This window comes from Eutrema salsugineum, unplaced genomic scaffold (genome assembly GCF_000478725.1).
Source record: "Eutrema salsugineum unplaced genomic scaffold, Eutsalg1_0 scaffold_3, whole genome shotgun sequence".
Taxonomy (NCBI): Eukaryota; Viridiplantae; Streptophyta; class Magnoliopsida; order Brassicales; family Brassicaceae; genus Eutrema; species Eutrema salsugineum.
The window spans coordinates 10971995-10991408 of record NW_006256756.1 but is presented as its reverse complement, the minus strand read 5'-3'; the positions used below and the strand labels follow the sequence as shown (position 1 = coordinate 10991408).

At 44.3% G+C, this 19414-nt stretch overlaps 1 protein-coding gene across 1 annotated transcript; it reads right to left on the bottom strand.

Moving 5' to 3' along the window:
• Nucleotides 1–340: 340 nt before the first annotated feature.
• LOC18014612 (putative F-box protein At1g32660) lies at nt 341–15796 on the bottom strand. Its single transcript, XM_006397149.2, is given in 3 exon segments — nt 341–1347; nt 14691–14913; nt 15629–15796. Coding segments are annotated over 3 exon segments (1398 nt in total).
• Between the last annotated feature and the right edge of the window lie 3618 nt (nt 15797–19414).

The window sequence follows — 19414 nt, the reverse complement described above, 5'->3', positions numbered from 1 at the left end:
GGTTTTGTTCGGTGAATGTCTCAAAACCAAACAATTTTTTATTACTAAAGATCATATACCCTATCTGGTTTTGATTCAGCAGTTTCCATGACCGTAGATTAACTGCGTGTGTATGATTTTGTTAGCTCAATTTCCCCCCGGCCCCCAGAAAAAAAAATGCTAAAAAGGCTAAAACATCATCATATGATACAAATGTAATACATCACTCAATGAAAACACAAACAGCTAAATAAATTAGCTTGTTTGGTGTTTAAACATCAACACTTAAAATGTCGAAAATAAAAGTAGATAACAACAAAAAGCCAGAGTTTACCATGCTCTCTTACATAAGGACTTCAAGTTAGGTTGCATGATTCTTAAGAAAGGCAATACTGTCGACGTGTTGAGGTGCGAGACGGACATAACATTCTAGTTTGTCCACGAATCCATAAGAGCGTCTAAACTCTTCGTTGTCTCCAAATCCTAGAAGCCTAACTCTTCTGACGTTGTTTGTTCTGACATTGTAATAGAAAATGTAGAAGGGTTGGACCTCGGGTGACAACACGTCTGGGACCATAATGATCTCACCAGCCTTGTTGGTGCCTGAAAAACACGTTTTGTTGCTCCGAACAGAATCCCACGCAGAGGAGGGAAACACACATGTTTGCTTTGACCATTCATGTTTCTCGTCGTCTTCTAGTATCCCCAAATCAAAACTACGGAACCGAGAACGAGGTATTCTCACAATAGAAGCTAGCTTCCCATTGTATTCTATGAATATCGAATCCTTGCGCCAGAACATGACAGGCGGAGGGGCTTGGATAAAACTAAATTTCTCAGACCTAACATCAAAACACACCATAACTGGATTCTTGAAATCGGTGGAGGCAAAAGCGCCATAGTAGATAAAACCGTTGATGCATACTCCCACTGATAACGACATATATGGAACAAGGGTACCTTCAATGTCTCTCCAACCTTGACATCCTTCAAATGTTAACACCTTGTGCAGTACATGACCAGTACTTGGATTACCATCTTTCGGACGTAAAGATAAAGCTTTGTGTTGACCACCAATGGGATCGTATCCCACGAATTGGAGGGTGTACCTGGGTAGCTTTATGACTTGCTCCGTGCTAGGGTTACAAACCATCAAACCACGATCAGTGTAAACATTGAGGAAGCCATGGTGAGAAGCTAGAAACTCTGGGTCGAATGCCGATCCCACTGGTATGGCCATCTCGAAGTTGGGTACCAAAGAAGAAGACTCCTCTCCCTCGTGTGCAAACGAGAAGAAGAAGGTAAGCTTCTCTTCAGGCTCGTTGGTCAAGCCGTTACTCAAAGAGACTATAAACCGCGATTGCGTTGAGGACATTTTTGGAGGTGAAAACCGCACCCCCGGTTTTCTCCGGTACAAACTGAGATCGGCACGACGTAAGTCCGGTTTACGAAGGAAATGTACCGGGAATATTGGGCCGAGTGAGTTCTCGGGCCGAACGCAGCCCATTAAGCCAAAGTCGGTCAGAAACTTCTCAAAGGAACTGAGAAGTTCTCTGAGTTCGTGATAACTAAGGTTTTTAAAGCCTTAGATGGGTTATCAATCCCCTTGTCAAAGTAGTATAAGGGGTGTCAATCCATATGTGTGGTAGTTAGGCACTAGTTTATGTGATAGGTTCTTAAGTCAAGTAATCAAAGATGAGTTTTGTGAAACCAGCAACAAGAAAGCATAAAACAAGAAACAAACAAGCTATGATTAATGAACTAAGCAAGCAAACAAAACAAGATGATGGTGATTAAGCAAATGATAAAAGCTAAACCTCTAGATGTGATCATTGATTAGGGTGCTTTAGATATTGAATCATGATGCTAAGAACATAATGCAACACTTGCTACTCTTTAGTCTAGGCTTCTTAATCAGATTAATTTATTCCCATGACAATAATCCCTTTGCAAATCACTTAATCAAGTCTAACAACCATTAGATATAATCAAGCAATCAGCAAGCATAATGCATCAAGCCTAATAAGTGACCAAACAATCTCTCAACCAAGAAGACTGAATCTTATACAGAAAGACATAACAAGCAATCACATGATCTCAAACATTTCAACTTAGAACTCTAATCTAGACTAATCCTCTCATGAAGACATTAATCTCTACACTAATCCACTTTCAAACCAAATCATCATTTGTGAAATATGAATCAATGAGCATTAAGAAACAGTTCTAATATGTCATTCATGCATTTAACAAATCATTCCCATGATGAAAAAGGCATAAACCCTTAAGTTAGCTCATTCAGGCATTTCATCAAACACTTTTGGTGCATGAAATGCCTATGAACCCAGATTTCACTTTCCCAAGGAAATCTGGCATTAGGAGCAACTAACTAAGGAAATGGAATGAGAATCTAAACCCTAAACATCACCAATCAAACATCTAAGCACCCTAATCTACACACCTAGAAGTTTAAAAGATGACTACTCACTAATCATGAAGAACACATCTAATCTTTTGCAAGAGATGATGTTAATCATGATTAGAAGCAGAAATGAAATGATGAGATGATGACAAACAGACTTAGATTGATTAAATCCTTGAGATCTCTCTTAATCCAAAACGTTTTTACACTAAAAAGGAAAGAAAACTAGAGAGAAACTAAGTGAGAAGATAACATACTTGGTTTTTTTCTCCCAAAAAACTATATATACCTAGTGCTAATGGACCGGGTCAGCCCAGGACAAACTGGGTACTGACCCGGCTCAGTTGGGTCAAGTGGAAATCCTGCGGGTCAGTCCAGTATGTCCCAGGTCGCACACCTAAGTCGCAGTAGATGAAGACTTGTCTTGTGAAGCCTGAATCGCCTTGTCTTAGCCGCACGCCTAAGTAGGAGTGTTTTGCGAGTGCTGCTGCGGCTTGGTCTCCTTCCTCTCCAACTCGCAGGGCTAAGGCGGTTTCTGGGGAATGTACAAACTGTGCGGGTTGGTCTCTATTGCACCTAGGTCGCAGGCTCAAGTCGGAGTGATTTGCGAGTGTTGCTGCGGCTTGGTCTCCTTCCTCTCCAACTCGCAGCATCCAGAGCAGCTTAGACCACTTCGCATTCCGGAGAGTGTAACTCCTATGATACTTGTCCGAATTGAATGATTTCGGTTGCAGAAGATAGAGGACTCATTTATCTCCAACTTTTGTGAAGAAAGCTTCGGTGCTTGGGAAGTGTAAGGCTTCCTGGAGGGCACATCTTTGCAGTGCATGTACACGACCAGAGAGAGGCGTCTAGACATGTGTCCATTCCGGAGACTGTATCTTTCTGCTCATAGATCCGAATTGAATGCTCTTGGACGTTCTGGAAAGAAGACTCAAATGTCTATGGTTCTCATGAAGGACCCGGAAACTAAATCGGCCTGGAAGTGCACCGTCCTTCGCATCCTTTAGAACTGATCTGCTCGGTCCGGAATACCTGCGAGACTGGGGTTCCTTCCGACAAGCTTATCTCTCTGCTCACGCGTCCGAATTCCACGATTCTACTTGCTAAGAGACCGTGATGCAATGCTCTCCAACTTCTATGAAGCACCCGCCGTCTAAATCGGACCGGAAGGTTCCCCGGACAGGCGATCATTCAGGGGTATCGGATTGCTCCGGAATGAGTGCGAGACCTGTTCGTCTTCCGATTACCATATCTTTCAGTTCTGTGGTCCAAATGCCTTGATTCCAACTGTTATGAACTCTTGACTCAATTATCTCCAACCTTTATGAAGACTCCGACAGCTAAATCTGACCGGAAGGTTCCCCGGACAGGCGATTTCGGAAACGTGTCTGCACCCGGAGATTTTGGCCGAGAGACTTGACCGTGGTACGTGTTATTGGCCGAGAAAGCTACCCGCGGGAAGGATTTTGGTCGAGAACCTTCGACCTTCAGTACACCATTTTGCCGAGAAACCCAAAATTGCTCCTTTTCACCATTTTTGATCATTCCAACTCCATTTCTTCATCTGAATCACATCATCCACTCCAAATTGGCTCCAAAAGCACCTGTTTAACACTCCAAAACATGCAAAACTCTCTTGGACCTAATGCAATCTCCTAAGTCCTAAAACAATGCCTAAAGACCTAAAATGCATGCAAATGAGACATGATTTTGACTAGAATATGTACATTAAATGATGCAATTTATGAATATATCAGTTCGGAGGAAAATGGAAAGTTTCCGAATAGAAAAAGGAAACCGACGAGAAGAAAGGAAATCGTCATGAGAAAAGGAAAAGGACCGAGAGAAAAGGAAAGTCTTCTCGGTCCCATATCGCGGAAGATGTGCACAATGACCGACTTGGAAGACATATATAAAGGAAGAGGAATCGACATCAGAAGACACAAGAAATTCCAGAGAAGACTTAGATACTGAGAACTCAATATTTTCTTAGTTTCATAAAGTCTTAGTTCGTTATTAACCGAACTCAGTTGTATTCTTTGATCGAACTAATAAAACCCGAGTTTACTGATCTAAATTACTGTTTTGCCCCTTGTCGATATTCACTTATTAACAATTGGCGCGCTAGGAAGGGGGCTCAAACAGAATTTTCAGTTTTAGATCGGACTTCGGATAGATCGAATCAGCAATGACAGACCAAGCCAACATTCATGAGGAAGGAAACCCTCTCGGCGAAGAGAATGGCAACGTCTGAAACCCTGCGGAGCAAACAGGAGGAATCCCTGGAGAAAACGCTGGGGCTGAAGCCAGCCAAACTCTCGCAGCCGTAGGAGGTTTTGGAACAGAACTACTGCTCCAAGTGTTCAACGCTCAGTTCGAGGCCATTAACAAAAGGAGCGAAGAACGTTTCAGTCAGATGGCAACAAAAATCGCCGAGCTCAGTCAAGCACGAACTCCACTTCGAGTTCGGAACATCATCGACGACCTCAATACTGATGGTGATCCAGCCGGAACTATGAGGTCCACTGCTGTCGGATCAGCAAACGCACCAGCACCGGATCTAAGTCGCGACGCCGAATTCGAGTCGATGAAGGCACAACTTCGCGAGATCAGACCACCTCCAACCATAGTCTTTAATAAGGGGTTCTAATTTTGATTTTAATAGTTTTTTATTCACTTTAATACACTAGAACCTTTTAATAATTTTTTTATTGGTTTAGTGGCCAATGGTAGTCTTTTAATGGAGTCTCTAATAATTTTTTTTTTTTTGTAATTTTTCAAATACAAACATTTTATTAATACAAATTTAGACATAGAATAGAGAAAAACAAAACAAAAGAGAGATGCAAATTATAAACCGGAAATAATAAGATTAGTTGTAATCTTGAGTTATACCAAACATATTCCATAAATGCTCAACTAAATATTTTTTTAATTGATCATGCTCAACAAAAACCCATGTATTCAAACTTTTTTTTAGAGATAAAGGGTTTCAATAAAAAAAAAAACAAAAAAAAATTAAAAAACATCAAACCAATCATAACATGACATGTTAGAGGCTCTAATGAGTCTCTACAAACTACTAAATTAGAAACGGTTCTGCTTAAAAACACCATTAAAACTTTTCTTTTTAATTAAAACAGCAACTAGAGACTCTCCTCATCCCCCCATTGGAGCTGCTCTCACTTCAAAAATTCATCAAGCAACAAGCGCGACTCCAGAAATCGAGCGCGTCATTCAGGAAACACAAAAGACACCCTTTACGCCGCGCATAGCAGGAACGCCGGTCAAACATATGGATAAACTCAAGATGAAGATCTATGAAGGCAATACCGACCCCCGGCACTTTTTGACATCATTTGGCATCTGCATGAATCGATATCAGTTCAAATCCGCCGAGGAGAGGGATGCGGTTCAGTGCCAACTGTTTGTGGAGAGTCTAGGAGGAGTAGCTTTGACTGGTTCTCACGACTCGAGGCGAACTCGATAGATAACTATAAGGAGTTGACGACGGCCTTCGTTAAACATTTCTCAATGTTCATCGAACAGAACACCAAGAACTCCGAGCTCTGGCAAATAGCCCAAGGAGCAAGCGAGAGCCTTCGCGATTTCATCCAGCGCTTTAAGACGATTGTCGCCAATTGTACGACCAGTGATGAAGCCGCCCTCTTATGTCTTCAGAAAGGAGCTCGGATAAAGACTATCTTCCGGAGCGCGATTACGCACAACCCCCCACAGACGTTGGAGGATGCATTACACCAAGCTAATACTTACATCGCCGAAGAAGTAGAAGAGGCCGCTTATGAGCAAAACTATTCGGCAAAGCAGCCCGAACGTTCAAAAGCCACCACTAACGAACCACAGTCAGGCTATAGCAGAGGGTACGAGAATCGCAAGAAGTTCTATGCTAATGCAATCCAGCAACCAACCAGGCAGTGGAATAATAAGTGGGTCCGTAGTGAAGAAGATCAAGACGAGTCCTTGTTCTGCGAATTCCACAACCGTAAAAGACATAGCACCAAAGAATGCAGACATCTGCGAGAATACCTGCTCGCGCAATACCGAAAAAGGCAAATCTCGCTTGACGATCTCCATCGCTCAAACATTCCAAGAAGCAAGTCGCCTCGACCGAATAACATACAACCCGAGAACACCGTCGCCAAAGATCCACCACTCCACCAGCTTTACCAACATTACCGCCGCCTCCACCGAATCCGCCTGCTTTACCCGAACAACCGAAGCGCAATCGTGACGACCGTGCCCAAGAAAATCATGCCCCCAAAGCAAGGAAACGTGTCAACATGATAATGGGAGCCATAGAAGCTTGCAGCTATTCGGTTCGGGCTATCAAGGAATACAGTAGACAGGCCGCCACCGCGCCCAAACTCCCGCATGATCCGCCAAAGGGAACGCCTTTGATATTCACCAAAGCCGACACAATCGGATTGCATAAACCGCATAACAACGCCCTCGTCGTCGAACTACTTCTCGACGATGTTGAAGTTAGTCGCATTCTGATTGATACAGGCAGTTCGGTCAACATTATCTTCAAGGATGCACTTGACCAGCTCGACATATCATCGGACAAGATTGAGCCCTTTATCGAGCCACTCACAGGGTTCGACGGCGAACGCTGCATGACGGTCGGCACGGTCAAAATCCCGATCTAACTCGCCGGAGTCGCGAAAATCATCCAGTTCCTCATTCTTGACAAACCAGCGATCTACAACACCATTCTCGGTACGCCATGGCTACACACGATGAAAGCAGTGGCCTCAACGTACCACCAGTGCCTGAAGTTCCCAACTCCTGACGGTGTTTACACTCTCCGAGGAAACCAAGCCGTCGCTCGATCGTGTTACATAAACGAGTGCAAGCTTCGTTCGGCCAACCAAGCATGCATTATCAGTTCGCAAGGTCCGACGACCGAGCTCATCGTCCAGCAAACAAAACCCAAGCAAGAGTCGATTATTCAAGTCTGCATCGACGAACTAAGACCGGAGCGCCAAGTCGGCATCGGTGCCGAACTCGACCCAAGTATCCGCGATACACTCGTTCGCTTTCTGAAACAACATTCGTCCACTTTTGCATGGTCAGTAGAGGATATGCCCGGGATCGATCCACAAATCGCGTGTCATGAGCTCAACATCGATCCGACGTACAAGCCGATCAAGCAGAAACGCCGAAAGCTCAGACTAGAGAAGGCACAAGCCGTCAACGATGAGGTCGAGCGGTTGCTCAAAGCAGGATCCATCACCGAGGTCAAGTATCCTGATTGGTTAGAAAACCTCGTAGTTGTCAAAAAGAAGAACGGCAAATGGAGGATTTGCATCGATTTCACCGATCTTTATAAGGCGTGCCCGAAAGACAGCTTTCCTTTGCCTCATATCGACCGCCTTGTGGAAACGACTGCCGGAAACGAACTACTCTCGTTTATGGAGGAATTCTCCGGGTATAACTAGATTCTTATGCATCCACAGGATCGGGAAAAGACATCGTTTATCACGGACCGCGGCATATACTGCTATAAGGTAAGGCCCTTTGGTTTAAAGAATGCTGGACCAACATACCAACGCCTGGTGAACCGAATGTTCGCGAGCCAGCTTTGGCGAACTATGGAAGTCTACATTGACGACATGCTCGTCAAGTCGCTCGTCGCTTCCGATCATGTCGGCCATCTTCGCACATGCTTCGATATTCTGGACCAATATGGCATGAAACTCAATCCCACTAAGTGCACGTTCGGCGTAACGTCAGGCGAGTTCCTCGGATACATAGTCACGCAGCGCGGTATTGAAGCTAATCCAAAATAGATCGCAGCTATACTCGAGCTCCCGTCTCCGACGACGAAACGAGAAGTCCAGCGACTAACCGGACGGATTGCAGCACTTAATCGATTCATATCCAGATCGACAGACAAGTGCTTGCCATTCTACCAACTTCTTCGCGGTAACAAACATCTGGAATGGAATGAGAAGTGCGAAGAAGCTTTTTCCGAGCTTAAGAAGTACTTGTCTACACCGCCTGTTCTGTCCAATCCCGAATGGGCGAAACACTCTACCTGTATATCGCGATTTCGGAGTACGCGGTCAGCAGTGTCCTAGTTCGAGAAGACCGTGGCGAGCAGAAGCCAATTTTCTACACAAGTAAGTCCCTCGATGGATCGGAGTATCGCTATCCAACCTTGGAGAAATTCGCCTTCGCCGTGGTTATCTCCGCACGAAAGTTACGCCCGTACTTCTAGTCTCATTCGATCGTTGTCTTGACCGACCATCCTCTTCACACCTTCCTTCACAGCCCAAGTCAAACCGGCCGACTCGCCAAATGGGCCATTGAACTTAGCGAATATGATATCGAATACCGAGGAAGGACTGCGTTGAAGTCTCAAGTCTTGGTGGATTTCTTGGTCGAACTCCCACCTGAGTTCGTCAAAGCTAACCCAGCCGTACAACCTTGGATCCTCCATACCGATGACTCCTCTTCCCATAAAGGATCCAGTGTCGGGGTTCGTCTCAAATCTCCCGAAGGAGAGGGCATCAAACAATCGTTCCGCCTTGGCTTCCCGGCATCTAACAACGAAGCCGAATATGAAGCACTAATCGCCGGACTACGACTTGCCAAAGGAATCGGCGCCGAACATGTCCACGCCTACTGCGACTCTCAACTCGTAGCTAACCAGTTTCACGGCGAATACGAAACCAAGAATGATCGTATGGATGCGTGCCTCAGAGTCCTTAAAGATATTGCTTCGGAATTCTTGACCTTCGAGCTTACAAAAATACCTCGTGATGAGAACGCAACCGCTGATGCTTTAGCCGCCCTTGCAACTAACTCTGATCCCGATCTCCGGCGAACAATTCCAGTCGCGGCAATCGAACGACTTAGTATCGAGCCTGGTCCAAGTTGCAACATCGTTATGAGACGACGCGATTACGAAGCCCGACCCAACCTAGCTCTACCCCTCACCAGAAAGACAAAGCCTAATGAAGTTGTCACCGATCTCGACGCCAATATGGACGAACAAGATGACAACGAGTCCGATCACGAAGACGAATCCGAAGGCCAACACATTCCAATTGATATCGAAGCCGAGGGTGAAGATGAGTCCGAAGATTGGACTTTAGAGATTGTAGGCTACATTGGCGATGGAACGGTTCCCGCAGACAAATGGGCAGCTCGGCGCCTTAAGGCTCGCGCGGCTAGATACGTGGTTATTAAAGGCACTCTCCTCAGATGGGACGCGTCCGGTGTACTCTTAACTTGTGTTCTTGGCAACGACATCATCGAAGTAATGCAGAAAGTACACGAAGGAGAAGGAGGAAATCACTTCGGAGCTCGGTCTTTGGCGTTCAAGATAAAAAAGCTGGTTATTACTGGTCTACTATGCTTTTCGACTGCGAAAAGTATACAACACGCTGCGAGAAGTGCCAACGTCATGGCCCAATGATCAACCTTCCTACCGAGCTCTTGTTGACTTCGACCGCGCCATATCCTTTCATGCGTTGGGCAATGGACATCATCAGTCCATTTCGCCGATCTACAACTCAGAAGCAATACATTTTGGTCGTGACCGACTACTTCACCAAATGGGTCGAGGGCGAGGCATACCCTGAGATACACGGAATCGACGTCAAAAAGTTCGTCTGGAAATTTATCATCTGTCGACACGGAGTCCCATATGAGATCGTCACAGATAATGGAACCCAGTTCACTTCAATAATTTTCACAGATTTTTGTGCCAAGTGGAAAATCTGACTAAGTTTCTCTACGCCGCGATACCCACAAGGAAATGGGCAAGCTGAAGCCACGAACAAAACCATTATCGATGGTCTGAAGAAGCGACTGGATACAGCTAAGGGAACTTGGGCGGACGAACTCGATGGCGTCTTATGGTCTCACCGAACTACACCACGACGTTCCACCGGTCAATGACCTTTCTTCCTCGCATATGGTACGGAAGCTATGTGTCCAGCCGAACTCAACGTTCCAAGTATTCGCCGAACCATGCTCACTCAGCAACCCGATGCGAATAACGACATGATGCTCCACACAATCGACTTAGTCGAAGAACATCGCGAACGAGCATTACTCCGGATACAAAACTACCAACAACTGGCAGCTCGTTACTACAACAAGAAGGTTAAAGGCCGTCACTTCGAAGATGGCGATCTCGTACTTCGCAAAGTTTATCAAAACACAGCAGAAAAGAACGCAGGAAAACTCGGCGCGAACTGGGAAGGACCATACCAAGTAATGAAGGTTGTTAAACCCGGCGTTTATCAACTCATGAAGCTAGACGGAACCCCGATCCCGCGATATTGGAACTCAATGCATCTCAAACGATACTACTACTAGTTCGTTACGAAACCAAAAAAAAAAAAAAAAACCTCCGAACTACTTAGTCCGAAGTAAAAAAAAAAAACCTTTTTGTACTTAGAACTACGAATGGCTTGATCTCTTTAAAGGGTACGTAGGCAGCTCGTTACCGAGTCCAGCTATAACATCAATAAAGTTTTATTAAGTTAAAAACATCTAAGTTTTAGTTCGGCAATCACGAGATACCGAACTCCTTGTTTTTACATCGACTTCCTGGCCAGTTGTTCGATAGCATTCCACATGAATGCAAACTTAAAAAAGCCGAGATCCGTCTCGCGAACACCCACATGGTGCCGTGGTAAAAACCACATATTAAAATCGGGGCCAGTCCCGCATTTAAATTTTTAAGTCACCAAGGACAATAAGCCGAGCTCATCTCGCATACTTAGGTTCGACTTAGAAAACGTTGAACTCGTTTCGTGCGTTTACAGGAGTTCGAATAAACTCACTCCTCCAGTACGACACGATTCACTTGGGTTCCCCAGGCCGAGCTTAAATGCTCGCACAATAAGCCGAACTCCTCAGATTCGCATTATAAGCCAAGTTCTCAACACTTGCACATATAAGCCGAGTTAACGCAATTCGCTACCGAATAATTCAATTGAATTCAAGCTAAATACCGATCTACTACTTGAAAGATTTTACGAAATACTCAAGATAGAACAAAAAGCATATAATTAAAGCCCTCCGAGAGGCAAAGGAGTTCGAAAATAAAGAAACCCACCGAGGGTTTAGAGATAAACAAAATATTACATAAGCATATAAAGTTACCCATTAAAGGGCATGCAAGTTCGATTTAAAGAAAAAAACAAAAGGCTAAGCGATCTTCGGCATTAAGTATATCGTCGTTTGAACCGAACTGGTCGCCTCTCGCTGGATCCTGAGCACTCTGAGTCACGTTCACGACCGGCGCATCGTCCTCTTCCGGGAACGGGGACATCCGCTTATCTTCTTCTGAGAGGACGCAAGCGTCGATCGAACGGAAATCTTCCAAAGCCTTAGCGTGCTTCGCCTCGATATCAGCTACCATCTCAGGTGGGACTTCGTACAAACCCTTCTTCTTCAGTTGTTTGATGAAGCCGAGAACTCCAATGAGCTGGTTGATCACCAAGTAAGGCTTACGAGCCCGATCTGCGTCATCCAGACTGCGGATAACATTTTCCAAGCGTTCGCAAGCCTTCGCGTGAACGCTCCTAGCTCTACCTTTCCAATGGGCCACCAAACCTTGTAGCCACTCCTTATCTTTCTCGAACTCCCGAGAAAGCAAGCCTTGCGCCTCGGTCAGCTCGGCTCCTACCGCTTTCAGCTCCGAACTCTCCTGCTTCAGCAAGTCAACAGCAGTGTGGAGAGAGTCGTTGATCTGGAGCTCGGTGGCGAGACGTTCTTCCGCCTTAGAGATCCTCTCTTCTAGCTCGGCGATTCTAACTTGTTTGTCGTACAACGCAACTTCATACACTGCGACCAAGTTGTTGGTCTGACTAGCGAGCTGCACAAAAGAAAGTGTGAATTAGAACTCATACTTAGGAAAGTAGTAAAATAAAGAAATGGAATCAGGAAAGTACCACGGCAGTTGTACGAGCAATCCCCTTGTACAGGTTTGGAAACCGGAGTTCGGAGACATCCGGGAGACTTGGAACCTCTGTTGAAATCTTTTGGTAGAGGTCGGCGCAAGCGTCGACGTTCTCCTCGAAGGGGGTTTTCTCGTCATAGTCAAAGCAGAATTTCGCCCTCTTTGCCGGTTCTGGCTCCGGAGAATTCTCGGCATGACCTCTTTCTTGCCTTTTCCGAGAGTGAGAAGCTTCAGCTCGATCCTGAGGGAGTGCGAGGACCGACGTCACAGCCGTCGATGGATTGAACTCAGTGGCAGCATCCTGCGCCCGAGAAGAGTCTTCAACCCTCTTAATCTTCTTTGAAGATTTCTTCTTCTTCAGTTTCTTCTGACCAGCTTGGTCAGGTGAGTTCGCAGCAGGCGGTAGCTCTTCAGGCTGCTCGTTAATCCCTTCAGTGGCAGGGATAGGAGTCGGATCTGCAACATTCGGTTCTTCCTCGTCGAACAAAGTGGGGATCTCGTCAAGCGAAAGCATTCTTGCAGTCCGAGTTTGCTTAGCTTGCGGTTTGGGCACTTTGCGTCTTGGAGCGGCTCAAGGCTTGTTTGCTCGACTCTTTGGCTTCGGGGGCTTCGGTTCCTTAACAGAAGCTGTAAAACATATAAGGAAGAGTTCGGAAAAAACTAAAAATAAGAAAATATAAGTGAACTCAATAATCAAACCTGCTTTCTTAGCTCGGCGCTGAAGAATTTCTTCCCAAACTTCGGGCCAACGGCGTTTGCCGGCTTCACTAAAAGCTGTTTCGAATTCGAAAGTGAGTCCGGAGTTGAGAAGAATGCTTGGGAGATGACGACCTGCAATGATGAACCGAAAAAGAGTTAGAGAGATACGAAAACAAAAATCAACGAAGTATAAGATCGTCTAGATCTAACGATCGGAATCTTCCACTCCGATTGAGTCGGGATGTCAGAATTGCTGACTGTGAGATCGTTCATCTCGAGGAAGAAGTACTGGGATTCCCAGTCATTATATTTACTGGGTTTAACCCCAGTGACGATGTTCTTTCTCGGCTTGGCGTTCGCCGCGAAAAACCACTCCTTGGACTTGTGGATGTTGACTGAGAAGAGGTCTTCGAAGAGCCGACTAGTCGGAATCTCATCGAGCTCAGTACACAGCGTAACGAAGCCAACGTAGTTCGTTATCGATGCCGGAATCATCTGAGTAAGAGCTACGCCACGCCGATTGCAGTATCCGAGTAGACGCGAGGGAATTGGAAGAGAGAGCCCGCATTGCGTGAAGTATGTCAAATAGATGCAAAGGAAGCCTTCGGGGACGTCCCATGGCCGATCTCCAGCCTCAGGAATTTTGAAGATGACCCTATCTGAGAGCCCGTTTTCTTCGAGTACAGCTCGAACTGCACCCGGAGATCGTCTAGATCTACCGATCGAAAACTTGAAGATTGATCAGAAAATTCAAGAGATTGCGGCGGAGAAACTAGAAGAAACTAGAGAGAACTGCGAATAAAATCCTAGAGAGAGAAACAAAATCTAGAGAGAAGGGAGAGCAGCGTACCTTATATATGCTTGAGCGAGAATAATGAATGCGTTGGGGATTTATTCCTTTATAAAAATTGGGAATCGTGGTTCCTTGATTTTTGTGAAATCCCGGAATTCACGCGCCTCATCGAAGACAGGTTGCGAAATGTGCGGGAAAGTGAATCGATTGCAGTTACCGAGCTCGGTTCGTGACCTATTTTTAAGTTTGTATCAAATGAGTTCGACTAAAAGCCGTACCCTTTCATCGAACTGAGGGGGAGGGGCTAACTGTTGGAGGTGAAAACCGCACCCCTGGTTTTCTCCGGTACAAAGCAAGATCAGCACGATGTAAACCCGGTTTACGAAGGAAATGTACCGGGAATATTGGGCCGAGTGAGTTCTCGGGCCGAACGCAGCCCATTAAGCCAAAGTCGGTCAGAAACTTCTCAAAGGAACTGAAAAGTTCTCTGAGTTCGGAGGAAAATGGAAAGTTTCCGAATAGAAAAAGGAAATCGACGAGAAGAAAGGAAATCGTCATGAGAAAAGGAAAATGACCGAGAGAAAAGGAAAGTCTTCTCGGTCCCATATCGCGGAAGATGTGCGCAAGGACTGACTTGGAAGACATATATAAAGGAAGAGGAATCGACATCAGAAGACACAAGAAATTCCAGAGAAGATTTAGATACTGAGAACTCAATATTTTCTTTGTTTCATAAAGTCTTAGTTCGTTATTAACCGAACTCAGTTGTATTCTTTGATCGATCTAATAAAACCCGAGTTTACCGATCTAAATTACTGTTTTGCCCCTTGTCGATATTCACTTATCAACAGACATAGCAAAGAAGGAATCAACGAATTCTTGGCTTCGGATGATGGAAGACCACATCTTCGACACGCATCAGAAATTCCAAAGAGACTTGGCTGGCATTCTAGTCAGTATAGCCATCTTAAGATCAGAATGGAGCGAATCTAACTTACTAAGGCTGCTACAGAAACCGTTGCTCTCATTGTCCTCGTTATGATCTCGTTCCTTGCGTTTCATGGCGAAACCCTAAATTGAAAATAGATTGAGGGAAATCAGAGAGAAATCACCAAGACCTAAATTTTTATCCCTCATTTGTAGATGAGAACAGGAACAAATCGATGAATCTTTGACTTGTTGGATACGTAGATCAGTAGGTATGAGTGACTTGTGATGGACGAAGGAGTTTCTTTTGCAATTCGAAATTGAATGTACATTACTACATATATGCTTTCACATATATATATATATATATGTATATGTATATATATATATATATATCAATGTTTCCAAATTGATTTTGATCTTTCCTTTTTTTTAAAACTATTTCTGCTTTTGGGGTTTAACTTTTTGAACGAAATCGTTGCTTCTGTTCTTAAGGGTTTATCAGTCACTGAAACTACTTGTCTGAGAACATTTTCTAGGAGTAGAGTTAGAAACTGTAAAATAGAGAAGATCAATGTATGAGAAACCAACTTGATAGAGAAGACAATAGCACCTGAGATACCATTCCATCAAGAACAGCTTAATCAAATAATGGATCCCTAAGGGCAAAATCAAGATTATTTTACTTCTAAAGCGTCTCTTTCAAGTGCATCAATCAGATCATATATCTACATATTCAAAGACTTTCTGCGAATCAACACGAAAATGAATCTACACTTTGAGAAATCTCAATTCACCAAGAACAGCCTAAACAAAAGCAAACTAATTTTCTTTAAGGGCAATCAAAGAATATTCTTACTTCTTCAGTCCCGATTTGTCGCTTAAAATTCTGCAATTCCTCAGACATTCTTCCTAACTCATCTTCCAATTCAAGAACCCTAGCTTCTGCTTCTCTAGCCCTCTCATCCGATTCATTCCCGAATTGTTGAAGTTTGAATTGGTCGGTGTCCTTAGTTGAATAAGTCATTGGCTGTTTTCTGCAGTCAATACGTGTCCGAGTCTTTAGGAGACTACGTAGTTGAGTCATGGAGTTGAGCTAGTGTGTAGTGGAAGTCTGTTTCCTAGTTTTTAGGTTGTTTCTGTTGTTTCCTTTGATTCCTGTAAGGCTATTTAAAGCCATCGTTGCTGGGTTAATGAAGTATCACTTTCAGTTTACATTTCACATTTGGTATCAGAGCCATTTAAAAAAAAAAAAAAAAGGGGAGAGAGAAAAGAAAACAAAATCCTGTGTGAGAAAGTGATCGAGAGAGAAAACGAAGAAAAGAGAGAGAAAGGAAAAGAGAAATGTCTGAGAAATCAGAAAAATTTGTGCAGCCAGCCATACCAAAATTTGATGGCTATTACGATTTCTGGTCCATGACGATGGAGAATTTTCTCAGAAGCAGAGAATTATGGAGCCTAGTGGAGGACGGAATTCCGACGGCGGCTGTCGGAACAACACCAGCGAGTGAGACGCAGAGGAAGTCGGTAGAAGAGGCGAAGCTTAAGGATTTGAAGGTCAAGAATTTCTTGTTCCAGTCCATTGATAGAGAGATTCTGGAAACTATTCTTGACAAAAGCACCTCTAAGGCGATTTGGGAATCCATGAGAAAGAAATATCAAGGTTCTACAAAGGTGAAAAGGGCACAGTTACAAGCATTGAGAAGAGAGTTTGAATTGCTGGCCATGAAAGAGGGAGAGAAGATTGATATCTTCCTGGGAAGAACCTTGGCGGTGGTAAACAAGATGAAGGTGAATGGTGAATCGATGGAGCAGAGCACGATTGTGAGTAAAATTCTCAGATCCCTCACTCCGAGATTTAACTATGTTGTGTGTTCGATTGAGGAATCGAACGATCTAAGCACATTGAGCATCGATGAATTGCACGGGAGCTTACTTGTCCATGAGCAGCGTATGAATGGACACATACAAGAAGAGCAAGCGCTAAAAGTGTCTCAAGATGAGAGACCAAGTAAAGGAAGGGGTCGCAGATCGTTTCGAGGAGGCCGAGGCAGAGGAAGAGGAAGAAGTGCTGTTGATCGTGCAATTGTAGAGTGCTACAAATGTCACAAATTAGGGCACTTTCAGTATGAGTGTCCCGAATGGGAGAAGAAAGCAAACTACGCTGAATTAGAAGAGGAAGAAGAATTGCTCTTGATGGCTTACGTGGAACAACATCAAGCGAATAGAGATGAAGTTTGGTTTTTGGATTCAGGATGCAGCAATCACATGACCGGGAGTAAAGATTGGTTCTCCAACCTGGAAGAAGGAATCAATCGAACGGTGAAGCTCGGAAACAACACAAGGATGTCGGTGGTGGGAATAGGCAGTGTAAAAGTTCAAGTTAATGGCATCACTCAAGTTATACCTGACGTTTATTACGTTCCGGAGCTTAAGAACAATTTGTTGAGCCTTGGTCAACTGCAAGAAAGAGGCTTAGCAATCTTGATTCGAGACCGAACCTGCAAGGTGTTTCATCCAAGCAAAGGTGCAATAATGAACACCAACATGAGTGGAAACAGAATGTTCTTTCTTCTCGCCACCAAACCGCAGAAGAATTCGTTGTGTTTGCAAACAGAAGAAGTTTTTGAGAAGGAGATGAATCTGTGGCACTGTCGTTTTGGGCATCTAAATCAAGAAGGGCTGAAATTACTATCACAAAAGAAAAGGGTTATTGGGCTACCAACTCTGAAGCCCACGAAGGAGATATGTGCTGTGTGTTTGACCGGGAAGCAACATAGGGTATCAATGTCGAAGAAGAGTTCTTGGCGTGCATCGAGACAGCTTCAGTTGATCCACTCAGATATATGTGGACCAATCACGCCAATGTCACACAGCAACAAGAGGTATATACTGACGTTCATTGATGATTTCACTCGTAAAACATGGGTATACTTTCTCCATGAGAAATCAGAGGCGTTCACCATCTTCAAGTTTTTTAAAGCAAGTGTGGAGAAGGAGATTGGAACGGCGATCACTAGCTTAAGGACAGATCGAGGAGGAGAGTTTACCTCTAATGATTTTGGAGAGTTTTGTAAAACTCATGGCATCACTCGGCAATTGACAGCAGCATTCACGCCACAACAGAACGGAGTCGCAGAGAGGAAGAATCGAACGATAATGAATGCTGTTCGTTCTATGCTAAGTGAGAGGAAAGTTCCAAAAACTTTCTGGTCTGAAGCCACCAGATGGAGTGTGCACATTCAGAATCGATCCCCTACAGCAGCAGTTGAAGATATGACACCTGAAGAAGCTTGGAGTGGTAAGAAACCTGTTGTGGAATACTTTCGCGTCTTTGGGTGCATAGGGTATGTACATATACCCGATCAGAAAAGAAGAAAACTAGACGACAAGAGCAAGAAATGTGTTTTCCTTGGAGTCAGTGAAGAATCAAAAGCATGGAGGCTGTATGATCCGGTTACGAAGACGATCGTAATAAGCAAAGATGTTGTCTTTGACGAAAGCAAAAGCTGGGATTGGGATCAAGCTGGTGTGGAAGGAAAAATTCTGGAATGTGGAGACGAAGATAATAATATCGCAGAAGAGGGAGGAGATGACACGACAAATGTGAAAAGTCCCATCGTGTCGAGTGGTGAGTCTTCTGCGTCGGGTGGTAATTCATCTCCACCAAGTCCAGTTTTGTCTACTCCAAACTCAATCAACAATTCACCAAGAGCTGGTGAAATAGAAGCATATGCAGGGCCACGCGCACGGAAAAGACCAGGATACTTGGCTGATTTTGTTGTAGGAGACGGAGAAGATGAAAACTTGTCTGTCATGCTACTGATGATGATGACAGAAGGTGACCCAGTTCGGTTCGATGAAGCAGTGAAAGACAGTGTTTGGAGAGAAGCAATGGAACGTGAGATCGAGTCAATTGTGAAGAACAACACTTGGGAGCTAACCACTTTACCCAAAGGCGTCACACCAATTGGAGTGAAATGGATATATAAAACTAAGCTGAATGAGGATGGTGAAGTTGATAAGCACAAAGCGAGGTTGGTCGCAAAAGGTTACGCTCAATGTTACGGCATAGACTACACCGAAGTCTTTGCTCCAGTCGCGAGACTCGACACAATTCGAGCCATACTTGCTGTCGCTGCACAATTGAATTGGGAGATCTTTCAATTGGATGTTAAAAGTGCGTTTTTACATGGAGAATTGAAGGAGGATGTGTACGTGAGCCAGCCCGAGGGATTCATAAAGAAAGGAGAAGAGGAAAAGGTATACAAGCTGAGAAAGGCGCTGTACGGACTCAAGCAGGCTCCGCGAGCTTGGTACAGCAAAATCGAAGGATATTTTCTGAAGGAGGAGTTTGAGAGATGTTCTAGCGAACATACTTTGTTTACTAAGACAAAAGGAGGTAACATTCTCATTGTCAGCTTATATGTTGATGATTTGATATTTACCGGGAATAATAAGGCTATGTGTGATGAGTTTAAGAGGTCGATGATGCTGGAATTTGAGATGTCCGATTTAGGAAAAATGAAGCATTTTCTTGGAGTTGAGGTGAAGCAGAGTGAGGCAGGAATTTTCATTTGCCAAAGACGATATGCTCGTGAGGTATTAGAGAAATTTGGGATGGAGGAAAGCAACGCAGTAAGAA